Here is a 19,655-nt window from a genome sequence, read left to right as displayed (position 1 = left end):
TTCAATCATTCAAATTACATGTCCATTTGTTTAATTAATCATTCATTAAATAGTCTTAACTTTTAATATTTCAAAATAATGTTAAGTAGTAGTGTTTCAAGAAAAAAGCAATGGAAAAAAACCGGGACAAATTTGGAGACCAATTTTAGTATGAAAGATACGATTCCATCTCTTGTTACAACAGGGTATAATAATTTCATCCTTAATTTCTGCTATCCCTGCAAAATACTTCCAGTATAACATTTTAAAAGCTCTATTTTTATTTGCATAATGTTGAAAATATTGAAGATCCATTTGATTGCTAACATAATTATTAAAAAGCTTTTAGGATCTTTTGAAGAATGCACTTAAAGATTTCTGACTTTTTTTTTTTGTGTATGCGCGTCAATGAAAGCAAGAATTTTGCGTACAGTTGTCTGGGAGCTTGGTGTTGTTTTATAAGAAATTTAAGTTACAGTTGCTTTATACTTTTTAACATTTTTGAACTACCCTTAATTATTCCTGTGTAAGTTAAGTAGCTTTATGTAAGGATAGGTGATTAGCAGATATATCTGCCTCAAAACAGTTTTAGATCACTCAATAAAGGAAGAGGTTGTAATGCAGTAATAATGAATTGCTTACCCCTTTCCAAGGACCAGAGCTTGCTTAAACACTCAGAAGAAGGTAATATCCAAGTAGAGATCCTTCACTTGTGCTGCCAACCCTTAAATGTGGTTTGCACAAGTGAATTGCTTCCACCTGTACTCCCAGGGCTGGCTGTGTCCCTTCAACAGTTGCTCAATCATTGGTTCAGGCCCTGACCTAACAGTTCCCACGCACTGTCTGAAATCAGAACATGATGCTAACCAGCAAAGCAAACTCTCTGAATAACATATTTTTGTAATGGTAAGATAGCAAATCATAAATTTATTTGTAAATTGGTTTTTGTCCTGCATTGTGTGTGCAGCATGGCCATGTTGCACATCAGTTTTTCTAAATTTTCTTGAAGGAATATCTTCAATCCCTTAGGAATATTGTTTGTGAGTCATCTTTTCTTGCAGGCGAGAAGATGAAAATTTGAATAATCTTTTGCAAAATGGAGGTGAAATGAACATTACTGCAGAAGAAGAAATAAATATGCAAGAGAAAGTTACAAATCTGTCTGAATATGAACTGAGCATTGAAGAAAGAATAGGTCTGATAGGAAAAGGTGTGGATCTAAGTAGTCCTACAGAGGAGACTCACAAATTAGACCAAATAAACATGAATATCAATAAACTGGCTAGTGAAGAGGCAGTGCCAGTTCCCATAGAAAGAATAAAGCCACAGGAAGTAGTGTCAGTAAAGGGCTTGATGAATAATGTTACAAAAGAAGAAGGTGAGCACTTGGAAAATGGAAATAGGTATCCTATAAATAAAGTAAATGGACATCCTGAGGAATCAGTACAGTCTCCCAGTAAAGATGAACTACTGAGAAGCACTACAGTTGACGGCAACTCTTCCACTGAGCTGTCTATTTCACGGAGCACTGAAGATCTGTCACCACAGAGAAGTGGTACTGTAATGAAGTCTCACAGCATCACCAATATGGACCCTGGTGGTCTGAAAGTCTATGATATTGTCAGTGACTGTGGATCTCCACAGCCAAACTCAGTGGTAAAATCTTCATCTGGTAATGCAGATGGGAAAAACATAGTCAGAAGTAAATCTGCTACTCTTCTATATGATCAGCCTTTGCAAGTTTTTCCTGGATCGTCGTCATCATCTGATTTAATATCGTCTACAAAAACTCCATTCAAGTTGGACTCAAATCACAATCCTGAAGGTGGTAATGTAGTGAGAGGATCAGTGCCAGGTGGTCCACAGATGTTTTCCACTCCCCAGTATAATATTCAGTACAGCAGCAGTACAGCAGCAAAAGACACCTTGTGGCCCCAGAAACAAAGCACCCAAGTAGAACAAAGCAATTTACCTCCTTCGCGTCTGCTGAGGTCTGACAGCACAGAAGCACCCAGCTATGTAAAACATTCTGCCAATATGAATTTCTCCAATCACAACAATGTCCGTGCCACTGCTGCATACAGCACTCATCAGCGAATGGCTGGTAGACATATAGACATGTGGGCTGTTCCACCAAATGACAGACTGCTCCCTGGAGCAACAAGGCACACTCTTCAAAGACAGAGCAGTGTATCCTCTACTGCTTCTGTAAATGTCGGTGATGCTGGACCTTCAAGGCGGGCCCAGGTTCCTGAAGGGGATTATTTAACATACAGAGATTTGCATTCAATGGGAAGAGCTCCACCAGTAATGTCAGGGCAGCAGAGACCTCTTTCTGCCAGGACGTACAGCATTGATGGTCCAAACGTACCTCGGCCACAGAGTGCTCGTCCATCAGTGAATGAAATACCAGAAAGAACTATGTCAGTTAGTGACTTTAATTACTCTCGGACTAGCCCTTCAAAGAGATCAAATCCAAGAGTTAACTCTGAGCACTCTTTGTTAGACCCTACAGGAAAAAGTAAAGTCCCTCATGACTGGAGGGAACAAGTGCTGCGACATATTGAGGCTAAAAAGCTAGAAAAGGTAAAAATAATTTTATTTTTTCTACTTTTCTGTAATCTAGGAATTAAGTTAAATATCTATGTTTTGAGCAGCTTTTAATTACCAGTAAAATTATATTTCTGTTCTACTACTTCTTTTAAAAGGTAAACATGTTTATGAAGAAGATGTGAAAAACAGTCTCTAAATGAAATGTTTCCCTGTAGAAAAAGGTCCCTGATGCTTTTACATCATACTTGCCAGCTTAGTCCAATAACCTTTGAATACATTAAATGTCCTGTTGACCTTCTGGACTGCAAGTCCAACTTTTTTTAGGTCAAGTAATTTTTGTTGTTAATTTATTAACATTAATATGTTGTCTTCATATTATACTATTCTGTTACCTTTCTTGAGCTTTCTCTTCTGCATTTTTTCCTTATTTCTTCATTTCAAGAACAAGGAAAAGAACATCAGTAAAATGCATTTCCTAGTATAGGTCTACAGCTTCAAATGTGGAGGAGCTGAAAAAATACAGTTGCTATTTTTTTGCTCCAAGCCAGTTGTCTTTTGAAGTTGGATATTTGACAGACTGTTGAATGAATATTTATTACTGAGAGCACATAAAAATCTTGCTCATTTCATGAAATCACAGGAGATTTTGATATAACTAGAGTAATGATGAGCAGGATTCTTTATGTACCTTAATGCTATCAAAAATTTGAGCTGATATGGAAACATGAACAGTTATGCATCTTCAAAGAAATTGGATAGAGACTGGGAGAACATACGGTATGCTATCCAGTAGAACCACTGTAAAATCACATAACTAAATACTGGCCAGGATATCATCAACCTGACTCTGTTTCCTTGGAAGGGAAGTGAATTTGGTTTTGTTTAATTTGCATAATTCCTAGTTATAAAAAGAGATGTTTGTTTTCAATGTCTGCACAACAGCCATAGCTGTTCTTGTGATCCATTTGGAGTCACATAGAACAAAAGAACAAACATTTTAAGGCAAAGTATTATGCTAAGGTGTAGTGGACCGTTTGTCATACAAAGCTGTCACAGAATGTTCCAATCTTAATCAAAGGTGCATATTCTAATGTTAAATTCCCCTGTATGCATATATATAATCTTAAACCAAACAATGGAAAATGAAAAAAATTGCACAGTGCTGGAATATAGGGGGAAACTTGAGTGCACTGCTAGAGCTATTTGGCTTTAGTTCATTCTTACGCTGTCTGTTTCACATGTTAGAAATGATGTTTAATACATCAAATGAAAACTGCCCTGGTAGTAGAAATTTAGTCACCTTGACTTAATACCCTTTATATCTCTTCATATTTTTTCTTCCATGCTTTTTATGTAAACCTTAATTATTGTTTCTTACTAGAAGGATATGGAGTAGTTGCTCCTGGGTTCTTAGCTGTGCATCTATCTAAGATATATTAATAGTGTGCCTTTTCTGTGCGTGTTTCTTTTATTCTGGCCTTAAAGCATTTTAAAGAAGATTTTACTAAGCTAAGACTTATGAGTTTAAAGGTGAATATGCGTATAATTGTCTACTTTATATTTTCTGGGATATGATGGGCTTTAAAAAAAAAAAAAAAAAAAAAAAAAGAAACTATAGAAATGCAGATGTAATCCTATATGGCAGCTGGCAAATATGATAATGTAGAAATTCACTGGATATTTCTTTTTTCTTTTAAAATAATGGTTTCAGGTATGATTGTACTTAAAATGTATTTCTAATATGGGAGCTTAATCTAGAGAACAGACTTCTGAAGTTGTTACGAAGTCTGGAAAAAAATCAGTATTTACTTGAAGAAGTGAACACTTCGTTTAAAGAACAAACAGTTATTGGAAATTGCTTTGACAAAGCTCATGGATTTATAATGCTGTTTCCCTTTCTTTCAAAGTACAAGACGTAGCACTGATAAATCAAGTATACAAAATTAAGTATTATGATGAATATTTAATTCATATCTTTGTGCCTGTTGTGCACAACAATATGGGTTAATAATCTTAATTTCTTTTGAGTCTGGTATTGAATTAATCACTTTTTAAATTTTTATCCAATGCTTACTACGAAAAAGTATGTGAAGAATGTGTGGTGGCTTTGACTTGTTGAGGGTTTGTGATGTGGAGATGGTGTTTAGGCTTTTGTCTTTTGTTCTTTTGTTTTGGGTTGTTTCATTTGTTTGTTTGTTTTTTGTGGTTGGAGGGGAGTGGTGGTGAATGAGGCTCCTGGACTACTTTTTTGCTTGGTTTCTATAGAATTTAGTAACGGTGAGATAGGGAAAGGCTTGTTGGGCAAAATTGGGGAAGTTTAAATTATGTTATATTTATCAGATTTTTTAACCTCATTCAGGCAAAAGGAAACTTTCAAGAATTTAGTTTGTATGAGGAGAGGTATAAGAATATTTTAAATCCTGCAAAAATATTAATAGCAGATTTCCAGCAAGTAAACAGAATCTATAAATTCCTTTGACAAGATTTAAGACACCATATTCTGATGAACTAAAATTATCCATGTGCTGAAGGAAAGTGAATATAGTTCATAAGACCTCTTGTAAATCTTTCTTTTGCATATTTTCTGGAGAAATAATTTTCTTATCTAATGCAAAGCTGATTTTACTGTGGGATAGAGAAGATTTCTTTAAATGTCAAGCTGCTCCCTAGTGGTTACATGTAGTAAGCTGTAGGAAAGTGTACAATGAATTCTGTCCCCTCAGTCTCAGTACCAATGCTTTTAAATTCAGTGTACGGGTGAGCTTTTAAGAACAGTAACATATTTCATCATACTTCCTTTTTCAAGGGAGACTTGCTGGTTTTTCTGACAAGTAATTGTAACTTTCTAGTTATGTTGAAAGTTTTCATTTAGGAATTTTAGCTAAGATACTGTCTCTTCATAATTTTAGAATCACACACATTTTATTGTGTGTTAGAGGAATTTCTTAAACTGAAGAGTAAATATCTGTAAGAGTTGTCTGCAAATACTGGAGTTGGTAGAAACAGTGTATCTGTCACTTACATAGGTGTATTTTCCTTTTTTGTTTTTGTGGATTTCTTGAGAGTTTATCAGATGCATTTTTGCTTTCAGTTATAATTTTGTCTGGAATTAAGTGCTCTATTTTTTAAAACTCATTCATTAACTACCTTTTTAGAACAGGAAGAATTGCAAAAAACAAGTCATAAAAGTAGGTGCTTACTTTCCTATTCAGAAACTAAAATATAGGTGGTTTTACTATGACAGTTCTCAGTGTATGGTACCTTCTTCAAAGAAATAAAGAAGTCCAACTGATACAGGCTTGCAATTTTAATCAGTTTAGATTTTTTTTACTGTTGTTTGTTTCTCTGTGTTCCTGATGTGGAAAAATATTTTTATTAGTATTGCCTCACAGCTTTTTCCAAGTTAAGCTTGTACAATATAACAAGGAAAATAACTTCAGTAGGTCTGTGCAGGAATAAAACTAAGTTCCTTAATATTTGTAAGGTCACAGACTAATTGAATTTTGTTAGTTCCTATTATATACCAAAGTTTCATGGATTATGATAAGCAAATGCTACATCATATCTATATGAAGTAACTTTTGGAAAAAGTGGAAAGGTGAGGATATACTTTTTGTATTATGTGTACCTGTAGAGCATGGAACAACAACAGTGTACATATTGTAAAAGGAAGCCATAAGAAATTTACATAGAATATGTCAAGTACAAAACTATGGAGTGTGTAGATAAATGGTGGAACAAGAAGTGATTATTTTGCCTTAAATATCTCAAAACAGCAAGGCTGCGAATATATTAAGAAGTCCCTTAATGTCTCTGGGCCAGGATAGACTCATTTTATCTCAGAAATAAGATTTTTTTTAAGAAAGCTATTGCAAAATGCATACTCCAAGCAGTCTTAAAATTACTACATTATCTGGAAGAAATTTTCCTCAGTAAATTCCAGTGTTTATCATCTTGTATCTAAGTAAGTGTGTTAAGAAACTTTGGTTCCAGAAAGATGCTCGTTTCATTCTCTTACAAGCAGTGAATAGAGAATGTTTTCACTCTTAGCATTCACAAAGAATGTTAAAACAGCAGCAAATCTGCGCTTCTAGCTGCCTGAATCTAGGCTGATTCCATTAGTCTGCTTACTGACTATAAATCTGATTTATATACAGGATATTTTATCTGTCTATATGATATATATTTATATATATAATATTATATAACAAATATATATAATTTATATATATAATATTATATATATTATATATACATATTTTATATTTTTAATATATATAAGATCGTTTTTTCTTTGATATAATGTAGCTTTCAATTTGTGTACCTCAGCCACTCTCGAGTAACATTTAAGAAAAAAAAAAAAAAAACCTTTAAGAAAAAAAAAAAAAAAGAACTTATGATGTATATTGGTTAGCATCTATCTAGGTTAGAGTACCTGAAATGGGATTTCTCAAAAATCAGACGAGTTTTTTGGTGACATCTGCTTACTCCCCTTTCTGGAAGAATCTTCTCTGGTGCAGCAATCTCCAGAGAATTTCTAAAGAAATGTGCAACCTTCATCATGCGTGATGAAAAACAAAATTATAGGGATACTGCTCTCTTTCCAAATGCCCCGGATTCTCTCTTCCAAGATAAAAATAAGTAGAGTAAGAATGCTTCCTAAACTGATCGCTGGGAATCTCTGCTTGTGTTAAGTTACAACTTTTTTACAACTTTGGGTTTTGATGTTTTACAGCATATCTCTTACTATTACCATTTTTTTTGACAAGGCTGTGATTTTTCATGAGTTTTATAATTATTTCATTTGTCAGGTAGAATATGAGGGAGTTTCCATCTGCACAGTTTTTTATATTGTTTTGTTCTTGCAACAAAAGTCTGTGGCAAAATACTTATGTCCACTGCTTGCTTTCTGTCACCCTGGCCAGTATTAGCAGAGGTTAGGTCTGCAAAGTAATATAGCTCAAAACCAAATCTCTCTTCTGTTCTTGAGCTTTTGTTACATTCTTCATTACCTGCAGTGGCATGGGAATAGGTTTTTTTTGTTTGTTTGTTTGTTTGTTTGTTTTTTAATGAGGCTCCATCATCTTCCAATCTCTGTATGAGTTATTGTTTGTACTGTACCAATAATAAGGGGGAAAATAAGACAAAATAGTGACAACTGGTAATCAACTGATTTTTTTACAGGTGTTTGTCTTGACTGCCAGCTGTTCTTCCCACAATGTACTTGATATATTGTAAATTTATTAAAAAATGTGGGAATTTTGACAACCTGTGAACCTATGTTGTTTTCCAAATACATGAACATTTGAATAACTTTATTTACATGTAAATCTGCATGTACTGCACTGATTGCATGCTGATTTACAGTAAATAAAGGTAAACACAGGAGACAGTTGTGTTTTATATATCACAGTAGCACTGTTCTTGCATGGTTTTTATCTTGCATGACAATGGAATATGTCTATATTAGTCTACGTATAACATGTCTTGTGGTTTATGCATGCTGCACTAATCTCTGTGTTAAATCTGTCCCCTCTTTATTCAGAGCATGCTGTCTAGGTCCTTTAATTCCAATTATGCTGCTGTTAGCAGCTTTCACTATGGCAGCTCTAGGGATCTGCATGGCAGCCAGGGTAGTGTTGCCTTGAGTGTTGCAGACGGAAGAGGTTCTGGTGTGCACGTTGTTCGAGTGAGTACCTACAGGAGACTGCTGCAATATACAGAGGGGTAAAGGATAAACTATGAGGACTGTCCTTTAAATTGATAGCTGTCTTTCTACAGATGAACAGTGCTTTCAATAAATAGAGTAAAACTTGTGCTGGATTCATTTTTAATATGTATTTAATATTTTGCCGTTACTTCATATGGCTTAACCTTATTGTCAGGTTTTTCAGATTAATGCTGTGAAGTAGAATTTTCTAATTGGCCTTTATATATGGTCGAACACAAATAAAAATGTCTGGTTTTGTTTTATGTATTGTGAACAAGAGTTTGAAATTCTGAATTCAGCCAAAAAATCAAAAATGATAGAACAAAATTTTATTATGCCACTTTTTCTTCCAAACAAATTCTGCTGCTGTAAGCTGCAATTGCTGGGCAATTTAGATTTTCAAGGAAATGAGTTAATGTTTTCTCAGGAAAATGAGAGGAAAGAACTCCTCAGTCTGAGTATCCTAAGTAGATATTTCAGAAAACTGTTTATCATGTGAATCCTTGCACGAGTAACGTTCAGCATTTGTTGACTTTTCTTAACAATGTATTGGTGATCAAAGACACCTATGCAGTTTCTAATTTTTGTAAATATCCACCAATATGTTCTAAGTGTGGTGTCTTCACCAGTAGGATTTACATATTCTATATAAACAAAAACAAAGTTAAAGAATTATAAAACCCTTTCAAAAGACACTTTAAAAATCTTTTGAGTACTTTTTAGTTTCTTGAATAATACAAGGATGTTCTTCTTTACTCCTGCATTTTACTTAAAGCATCCCCAGGCTTCAACTTCAGGAGACCAATGTCAAGATGAGGTATTCATTTCAGGAAAGCAGAATTACTCATCTGCTACGCTTAGTCTCAAAGATGTTCCTCCAGACAGCATGAAGAAAATACCTGTGCAGGTAATTATCTACATGATATCATGGATGGATATACCTATCGTTTGTAAAAGCATGTGCTGAGATAGTAGATGGAACTGGGGCTTTGAAATGTAAAAAGGGGAAGAAATTTCCAGGGAAAGTAGCTGCATGTCGAAACTGGAATACTGCATATGATACATATGAATACATGCATATGATCAGGAAGGCAGATTGAAGCTCATTATGCAGTTAAAGAACTTAACTTGAAATGTGTTGTGATTAAATTGGAGTGGTTAGCTAGAATTCATAGTGCACATTCTGTATTTATATGTAAAGACCGTCTATGCAAGCAGGACTTACTACGGTGAAAATAAATATATGTATGTAACTTACAAAGCAGTGATAGATTTCTAACTTCATTGATTTCCACTGAGTTTCTACAGAACTGAGTATTGAGAATTTGCATAGTTCTTGACATATGTTGCCTATGTAAACTCTTTGCCTCTTACAATACACAAAAATAGTTTTCCTATCATTTTCAGAAAATGTTTTAAGAAAAAGCAGTGGAAAATCTTGTAAATTAAGTATGGTCTCATCTGTAGATTAGCTGAGATACGCACACGCATTTCTCAGAATGACTTTGATATAGAAACTCATCTTAAAATAATCTCTGTATGTCCTTTTACACTGCATGGTTAATGACTGAAATTTGTGTACCTTAGCTATTTATAACCTTGAGGAACGGAGTATTTTGATGTCCTTGTGTCTTCTGACTAGTGAGATAATAGTAGTAGGCAGAAAAATCTGCAGTTTAAGATTGTAGCATTTTCAGAATGTGGGAATCCTACAGAAGGGTGACTGCCTACTTGGGCTTTGTAACAGCATGGAAGAAGGAAAATGAGTCACATCTCAAGGCAGAGCTGCAGAAATCTCAGTAACTCTGCGGCTTCACTAAGAAACATTGTTTTCTCCAGCAACATCCTCTGTAAAATGGTTTGAATGTGCTGAAGGTCTTTATAGTTGAATATCTTATTGATATAGTTATCTCCTTAACAAAAGAAATACCATTAATATTTATTTGATATTTAAATCTTGAGCTTGTAAGTGAACTTCTTTGGGTTTTTTGTTCCAGTGATCATATAAATTGTCTGCTAGTTGTGTAGGATTTTTAATTTGTATATAATTTACTAAGAATGCTATAAATATTTTGTGTGAGAACTACAACAAAATCAACCACATTTCAATATAGTCACTCATATACCAGGAAAAAAAAATAATAGTTGAGATAACTCAGTGAAAAAGTCTTTGTCTAGTCTGTTCTAGTAGATTAGTAAACATAATAAGTTTTTGTTTTACAAAGTTCTTATAGAGTCAGAACTCATAAGTCTCATGAAAATCGAGTGTGATTGCACGTGACCCAGAAGAGTAATTTTAGTAATGTTCCTAAAATTAAAAACAATCAAACATGAGAAATATTGAAATAAGGAAGAATTGAGGATTAGTCTGTATAAAGTCTACGGCATTAATAATATTCATATTTTATTCAGATACCTTTGACAAACGGACAGATGTGCCAGCCTCAAAGAACTCAGGCAAACTATAGCCAAGTTCATCATCTCCCTCCTCAATCATCAGTGGGAAGACATCCATCTAGAGAACAGTTAATTGATTATTTGATGTTAAAAGTTGCCCACCAACCTACCTATACCCAGTCTCAGTGTTCTCCGAGACAAAGCCATGAATTGGTAAAGCAAGAGGTAAGGGTAAAATGTCATTTGGATGACTGGCATCTGTCTGTTATAAAGAGAAATGTGGTAGATTTTTTTAACAGATAGTTCCAAAAACTTATGTTTGCATTTTTTTAGTGAGGTAGAAATTCATTTTTTTACTATGTTTATTCGTCACTGACTCATCATTTATGGGTAACTGAAAAATTCAAAATCACAGTACAAGTTAGAGTACTTTGCTTCTATTCATTGCTCTCCAAAATGATTCAAAAAGTTGCAAATGTGGAATTGTGCAGCCCTAAATCATAACAAGGTAAAAAAAAAAAAGTGAGAACATCTGATGCATGCCTGATAATTATTAGTCTTATTTATGGCATACAGATATGCGTAAGGACTTCTCACACCACTTAATGGCTCCTTCATTGTGAGCAGCTTTCTTTCTGTTCTTGAACACAGAATTTTTCCTCGGTATTGTTTTGTTATTTGTTATTTGAAAATTTTGAGAGCTTTCATTCTGTGGTAGAATGAACATACACACTTCTGTAAAACTGTCTTGTAGTCAACTCTTCTGTCAAGAGAAAGGAGATACAGCGATGGCTATGTAGAATTTAGAATGAAAGTAGGAACCAGGTTTGATTTTAAATTCAGCTAGAAATAGCAAGAAATAGGAAGAACAAATTCTTGCAGGTAGGCATGTATTTGCTGAGAACGTTACATAAATTTACTTAGTATCTAAATATCTATGAATTTAGAAGCTGCGTGGATTACTATGATTATAATATCAGTGATGTTAAACTTATGTACAAAGATACCTTGGCTTGAATTAATATTATGAGCTACAGTATTTGCTTGAATGATGATAAATGCTTTTTGAATTTTTTTTTTCTTTCAAAAGCTTTTTTTTTTTTATCTGAATTCCTTAGTAATAAATTCATTACAGTAGCTTTGAATGCATTTTTCAGCCAGTTCTTCTAACTTTGTAACTACTTAGATTCGAGTGAGAATTGACAAGGATCCAGAACTTGGATTTAGTATATCAGGAGGAGTTGGTGGTAGAGGAAATCCATTCAGACCTGAAGATGATGTGAGTATTTTATAGTAACGTATCTTAAAATCGTTTTGATTAGCACATGCTTCCTAATGTATGAAAAATACAATAGCCCCAAATGTGAACCACTAAAATCCAGGACGTAATTGGAGAAAAGTGAGGAAAAATTATGGAAAATGGGGGTAGTAGCCACATGATAACACAGAGGAGTATTTTCACTGAAGGATTCTTAGGCTGTACCAGATATCAGTTCACAGATTTGTGATAGTGAATTACATAGGAAGCCTCTTAAAAGAAAACATGATTTAGCCTACAGCATTATTTCTGTGGTTGATAATTCATTTTGATATATACATCTGCCAAATTAAACAAAGCCTTGAGTTACACGTTAGGCGAATCAGGATTTGCCCTTCAGTAATCCTTTAAAGGCAATTGCCCTGGATTTAACAATGGAAAAAGAAGGCAGCCATAAAATAATACTGCATCCCCTTCTATTTGTGATGGAAAATTGAAATGTTTTAAATCACATTTGTATACCCTAATTTTATGAAATAAATTGTCAAAAATATTTTCCACCTCTGTTTTTCAAGGGTATATTTGTAACCAGAGTACAGCCTGAAGGACCAGCATCTAAGCTGTTGCAACCTGGGGATAAAATAATTCAGGTACTGTAGTCATATAATCAATTAGCCTGTGTAATGTATTAGTTCATTTTTAATTTGCTTCTTTTCTAAAAGCAGTATGTTTCATTTTTGTGTAGATCACTAGTATCTCTCCGGAGCCATTCTAGCGTTTTGGGATGGTGATTTCAATTTTTTTCTACCTAATGTTAGGATAAGTGAGATGGGCTGAAGCATTGATCATTTGAGTCATTTTTCAAATTTTGAATATTTTTTGTAATTTTTATTTTCATAATTTTAAAAGCAAAAAATAGTCCTAATGTTGTTATTCAATGTGAGCAAGTCAATTAGACTTTGTCATTCATTTAATTAACTGGTAGTCATTTATATACAATATTCTGAATAATAAACTGTGTGATGGCCATCAGTTACTCCTCAAGCCCATTTTCTGTTGCTGTCCCCACACTGCAGCGCTACAGACTGTGTCGGCTTTTGCTGCCTCCCCCCAGCTGGCAGGTTGGATATGCACAGCCACTGACAGAGGCCACTTCTTTGCTGACTGACTGATACCTGAGTGCTCGCAGTGTGTGCCTCCTGGCTACCCCATCTGCCACGAGCAAGCCAAACAATTTCTTTCAGGTGCTCTGGCTTCTGGTTGCAGCTCTGCAGCCTGTTTTTCTGCAGCAAGTTCATTCTTTTCAGACCACTTTTCTATTAGATTTGCTTGAAATTATCTAATGAACTCGCAAGTTATTTTTGGAGGGGTCAAGGAAATGGCTGAATGGATTATATAACCTTATTGTTCTACAGAAAGAGGCTAACAGAATATTTAAAGCACCCTTCAAGTTGCAGAGCTAACCTCTTGGTAAAAAGTATTCTCCATGTTACCAGTGTAAAGCTATTTATAGAATTAGCTCTGCTGTATTTCAGTTTTTTCAAAGACAAACTTCACATCTCCATTAAAGTACCGTCGTGTGTGAACAGTTTTCTTAAGCAAAAACAAATTGCATGATCCCTCCAATGAAAGAGAAAGCCCGCTAACGCACACACGAAAAAATGAACTAAGATCAAATTAATCCGTCTTTAAGACAACTTGGTTTTGAGTGGGGTAAATAATTAAGTACACATTTCTCCTGACAAGAGAAAGCTAGCTTCCATTCATAGCACTCTTAGTGATGTAAATACTTTAAATGAAGGGGCAACACTCCACACAGGAAGAAGAATAACATTTTAAACCTTGGACTAGAGTGGAATGTGTGTGAAGGGTATATTTTTGTTTTAAAGGACTATTCTTGACTTTATGGAATTTCATTTGTCTCTCTTGTAATGCATTGTAATGCAATTTCTTTCTGTCCTGTTGGCACTCTGCTAGGGTTTTGCTTTCTGTTTAATGAAGAATTTTATAAATTTTAAGAGCTCAGGGAGATGCTGCATTTGCATCTATAGACAATTACAAGCTCTTTCATTTCTCATAGCTAACAAATTTTTTTGGTCTAACAGCAAATATAACCCTGGTACCTCAGTGACAATGTAACAACAGTCCTGTCTTCTTTATGACATTTAGTCATGAAAACGGCTGCATTTGTCTACAATTTCTCCTCAGATTTCTCTCCTATGCTTGTTATTACAACATTTTCCATAAAATATACATTAGAAGTATATTGTAATGTATATCTAGTACATATATCAAGCAAAATATTCTACACAACCAGTGCCCAGATAATTGCATGGAAGTCTTAAGATACTGTTGCATATTAGGTTAGGACATACCATATAGATGATGGCATGGAATTATTATTACTGCTTTTGTTCTCTCAACATTCTATATTTAAAACTGCTTTTGTAGCCCTAGACAGACTTACAAATTACTGCCTTTATAACAAAGGGTCTTTCTAGTAGCAAGAATAAGTGTTAGGTAATAGGAGGAGCATGCACAACTCCAAAATGGAGCAGCTAAGATCACAACTGGCCTTAACTGTCACCTCTGGTGACATTTTGTCTGGACCTTTGTCCCCATAAGAAGTGCCAACCCCTCTGGGAGAAAGGTGGGAGATAGAGCTGGAAGCAGTGGACAGACCAAACTGTCACTCTGCATTTCACGACTCAGACTGAGTATGAATTTATAGCAGTGCATCCTGAAAAGCTGAATGCTCATTTCTGTAGGCTGCTTAGAGCTGCCCATGTTTGCCAAGCCCATTTTAGGAATAATAGAGGTACTTGATTATAGGAAAACTGAAGCTGGGACCCCAGGAGATTTCAATCCCAGCCTTGAAAGAGAATTGGCACAGAGATCTGATCAGAGATTTATCCAGTCAGGTCCTGGGGAAGTTGTACACAGGTAAAGACTGTATAACCTCGCAGAACAATCTGGCTCACTGCTAGACTGTGCTCATGGAAGAAAGAAAGTTTGTTGATGGGAGAAAAGGAGTAAAGTCCTAAAAGGGCTCCAGTGCTATGAATGCTTTTTGTTAGAGGTTTAAATACTTTTTAATTTATCAATCACAAATCCATTTCTGGTATTTAAACTGAGATATATCATTTGTACTGCCTTTGCTTTTCTTTAGCATGGCTGTATTCAGGCTGAAGAATGTAATGTCTGATGCTTTCAAGCTCAGATTTCTCTTTTGGTTGTTTGCAAATATTTTCAGTGCACTTGAGACAAAATTCTCTCAAGGCTAACAGGATCTGTGAATTCCTTATAGCATATACCTGTGTGTTCTGCTGACATTAATCATGGAATGAGTGAATCAGCAGCATGTTACTGCCTGCATGCATGTAAGATTTTGTTATTTTGAACTTAGTTTAAGCATTAGTGACATAACATTAAATATCAGACTGCCATTTTCAATTCTAAAAATTTCTTTTTAGGCCAATGGATACAGCTTCATAAATATTGACCATGGACAAGCAGTATCTTTGCTAAAGACTTTTCAGAATACAGTGGAACTCATCGTTGTGAGAGAAATTTCTTCATAAATTCTGTGGATAATGGGGATAAAGCCAACAGGATTCATTGAAGGACTTATGGGAAACTGAATATTTTGCCTATTTTTATACATTAAAGGAACTTGAAAAGAATTATGATCAATATTTGTACAGGAAATGAAAAACTGAACTTGTGGTTAAAGGGGAAAAAACCACTGTATAGAACATACAGGAAATCACTTTGGAAATACATATGGTGAATAAACTTGTTTTTAAGCATTATAGCAATCTAAGGATCACTCCTCCAAGAACAAACCTGTGTTATTGTTTTGTACAGATGGTAGGTTTATTTTTGGATAATTCATACACATTACTAAACTTTGTGCGAGGCTTTAAGAAGCCACGTTGTAGCCAATGGACAGATGGCAGGGCTGTCTGTCCTGTTGCTGTTTATTGCCTTTATTTTTATTCACCAGATATTAATGTGTTATGCTGAAACCACTTCTATAGATGTGGAACGGGGATATTAAATGTTGGCTTTGATATGTGCACATTGTATAGATGAATGGGTAGATGGAAGGTGGTGCTGGTCGGACAGTACAAAGGTCAGGTGAATCAACTATCTGCTATCTAAATCTGGAATCAATAAAGACAAAAAAGCATTTAGTTCTGGAGTGTGCATCTACCAATAGGAAATGCAATAAAAGATTATGGTGTTTTTTAGGAAGACTGTAATTACAAATCTGTGATATTGTACAGGATTTATTCCTAATGTAGTCATTGATTATTCGTTTGCCATGTGATTCATGTTTAGTTGGGTTTTCTTCAATACATACTTTTTTTCAGCTGTACTGTGGAAACGTGCCCAGAGATTTTTCTTTGCTATGGAAATCTCCAATTTTGTGCAAGTGGTGGTACTTTTGTCTTTATAAAAAGTACTCCATTTTAACCTTTCAGATTTTTAAAATGAAACCAAAATGGCCAGTTTTTAAGATTGTTGCCTGTAATATATATTTAAACACACACAAAATAGATGATGGAAGAAAGGTTATGAAAGTCATCTCGATTTTGTTTGGCCTTTGCATTGCCTTGTTAATCAAAAAGGAGACCATACGCATGGAGCTAGGTAACCAAAGCAAGTTTGTGAAACTTCAAACAGTGATGGAGAATTGCTGTGACGAGATGGAGAGCAAAGGGAGGGTATACTTACAACCAACCAGTTTGTAATGATGTTTCTTAAAGGGCTGTTCCTACAGGTAACATTAAATGTGAACTACACACTTCAGAGTCATTAAAGGGTTTCTAACTGTATTAATGTAATAGTGATTTACCACAGGCTGCCTTTGTTCCTTATTACTGTGTAAAATATTCAATTACGCTTGTATTAATTTTGTTTACCAGAAACATTAACTTTATTTTTCTCTTTTCTCCTTTGTAATTCAATAAAGACTACACAATCTGCAGTGTCAATTAATACACGGTTGTTATGGACCAGGGAAAAGTGCCATAGAAGACCAGTAACTGTTTTTAATCAGGGCTAATGATAAGCCTGTCATTGGAGCAATATTCAGTTATTGCAGTTCATTTTTACTTACATGCAAGTTGATTGTTTGAAACAAGTAGAAGTTGCTTTCTTTTCAACCCATGTGTACAGAAGTAAATGCATTCAATAAAGCTAGCAAAAATACCAGCCTCCTTTAGTTTTGGGGAAATTAACTACAAGAGAGGAATTATACATAGCTAACGGTAATAAACAGGCAGTACTTTTTAAATAAGCGAACTTCAATATTATTGCACTTCTTTTAAAGATGTTAACTGTTGCTTATTGTACTGTGTATAGTTCTAATAATTTTAATTGAAACCCTTTAACAACTCTTTGTATATTTTAATTCTTTTTAGTTGATTTTCAGTGATATTTACATAGGAAAATTGTTTTTTTTTTTAAATATACTAGCAGAAATGTGCTGTATTTTGATAAAAATTCACTTATTTTCTGTGTGCTGTTAATCTTTAAAGAAAAGAATGCGAAACGTAGCTATATAATGGCAGGCTTCAGTGTTCCCCTTCTGAGATGTGTTTGGTTATTTAGTTTCTATTTTTTTATTGAAAAAGCAAAATGTTCACATCATACGTTCATTAATTTCAATCATTTTATTTTTTATCACACACTGCCTTTTAAAGGGAAAAAAAACAGACAGACATGTCCTAAATTGGTCTTCTACATAACCTGAATCTTTGGGAAGGGAAAAGTCCAAAAAGCAGAACTGATTCTTTACTGATCTCGGGCTGACTTTATATACATTTTACAGTACATTTAATTTTATCACTGAGGAATAATACTGTGTTGTATTTTGCTTTAATGTTAAGAGGAGTTCTAAACTGTGTTATGTTACTTCATTTTCAGATTGACTTGTCAAGAGACAATTCTATCAAAAACTGCTTGGCTATGATAGAACCGTAGAAACAGAGTTTTATAGAAGAACTTTAGTACCTCTCATGGAAACATTTGGCCAAAGTTTGTCTTGAGTAAATTAGCAAACTAACCATCAAATAAAACATGGATTATACTGACTTTACTCAGTAAACCTTGAAGTTTTCAATGGGTTGAATTGTGTTTGTTCCTTCTGTGTCTGTGTGTAATCTTAAATACATGTCAAGCTAGATGATTTTGCAGAGAGTCTGAGAAGGATGTCCTTTGAAGTAGTCTAATTGGGATTCAGCAGGAGGAGAGACAAAACTGGCATTTTTCTTAAACTACATTTTGAACAGAAAAAGCATCTGTCAACAGTGTAACTTAGAATGGCTGTGAGTTGATGCATACTCTGTTAATTATTTCTATTCTTACTCGTTCATTAAAGAATCAGTTCAACTGATACAATGAAAAGATTAAGTCCCCCACATATTTATTGCGTAAATATTTTTAGTTTCTTTTTTGGACTGGAGTTTTTAAGTGTGTATATACTTGAGAGCATTCTATGAACACAAGCATAGCAATAATCAACAAAAAATCAAACCTTTATGATTTGGGACATTTTTTGTTTAAAAATATTCCCACGTCAACAGCGATGAAATGTTTTTATTGATCGGCATTTATTCAACAGTCCAAATTTTTGTATATAATTAGACTGTTCCTGAGGTAACACATGGAGAATAGATAATAAACTAATGCTCTTTAAAGCTCTGTGTAATTGACTTTTTTAGCTTCTAGGAAATTCTCCATGGCACAATTTTATATTTCTGTAGTTTTTATAGGCATTAACCTACTATCAGTATCCATTAATAAAGACTTACTCGTGTTTTTAGCTCCATCCATCTCAGTGCAACAAGAGTCTGCTTGAATTGGTTTTGTTGTAAGACTGAGTTATTAAGAATTATGAAAAAAAAAAAACAACCACAAAACCAATGAGAAAACAAAACAATAAAAAACCACTTCTGAATTGCCAAGTTTTATAATGAAATCAATTAGTGACTCTTATGCTAAAGAGATGAGTAGTCTTTTAATGTCTAGTATAAATGAAGTAGTTGAAATAGCAAAGAAGACTAAGTGCAGACTTAAATAGGGTAACTTGTATCTGACTTAATAAGATGTACAAAGGCTATTGGGAAAAGAAAGGCACAAACATAGGAGAGGCAAATGTGGATTTACATCCAGTTTTCTTGGAAACTGACAATGTAAAAGCACAGACTAACTCACCTTTGCTTTAAATGTGATTTGGCATACCAATCTCATGTGTTGAACTTTCCTAGTTCCTCTATGCAGAAAAGAGACCATAACTGTAAGGGGTTACAGCCTTGACGACCCTGGAGTGTTGGTCCCTCTACATTTAAACGTTTGCATTTGTTGCCAACTGGGAGTTTGGAATTTTAACCCCTCCCTCTCCCTACCTCCTTCCCTTTAATTTTGTCTCTGTGGACATTACTCTGGGAGAATTTGTTATCTTTTCTGCTTTATATGCATCAGACTGCAAATTTATTCTTTTTCATTTCACATGTATTATTTGTTAGTATATCTAAGTCCCTACAGTTTGCTTATTTGCTGCAGTGTCTTATCCATCTTGGCCAAAGGAAGTGTTCAAGCAGGAAAGGAATTGTGCGTGAAGTGAGTTGTTTCATTTGAGTTGTACTTCTATAGTTCTTCCCAAATAATAATAATAAAAATGTTTGTTTTATGTGTATTCATCCTATGCTGTGAGGAATCAATTACACAGCCTGTGTAGAGCCACCCTAT

The 19,655-nt window shown here is 34.4% G+C and overlaps 1 protein-coding gene across 9 annotated transcripts in view; it reads left to right on the top strand.

The window, feature by feature from the left end:
• Positions 1–18,036, top strand: part of ERBIN (erbb2 interacting protein) — a 110,758-nt gene extending 92,722 nt beyond the window's left edge. For 7 of the 9 annotated variants that reach the window (XM_042875112.1, XM_042875114.1, XM_042875113.1 and 4 more), the window contains 7 exons: positions 1,041–2,565; positions 8,078–8,221; positions 9,018–9,149; positions 10,655–10,864; positions 11,826–11,918; positions 12,473–12,547; positions 15,371–18,036. In XM_042875112.1, coding sequence (XP_042731046.1) covers positions 1,041–2,565; positions 8,078–8,221; positions 9,018–9,149; positions 10,655–10,864; positions 11,826–11,918; positions 12,473–12,547; positions 15,371–15,478 — 2,287 coding nt within the window. In that variant the 3' untranslated portion in view covers positions 15,479–18,036. The remainder of the gene's footprint in view (positions 1–1,040; positions 2,566–8,077; positions 8,222–9,017; positions 9,150–10,654; positions 10,865–11,825; positions 11,919–12,472; positions 12,548–15,370) is intronic. The other 2 variants (XM_042875120.1, XM_042875119.1) reach the window with 1 other exon arrangement.
• Positions 18,037–19,655: the final 1,619 nt, after the last annotated feature.

The sequence above is a fragment of the Lagopus leucura genome, unplaced genomic scaffold, assembly GCF_019238085.1.
Source record: "Lagopus leucura isolate 7727_CA_CO unplaced genomic scaffold, USGS_WTPT01 Super-Scaffold_100014, whole genome shotgun sequence".
Classification (NCBI taxonomy): Eukaryota; Metazoa; Chordata; class Aves; order Galliformes; family Phasianidae; genus Lagopus; species Lagopus leucura.
The sequence above is the reverse complement of the archived record's forward strand: the minus strand, read 5'-3'. Positions and strand labels throughout refer to the sequence as shown.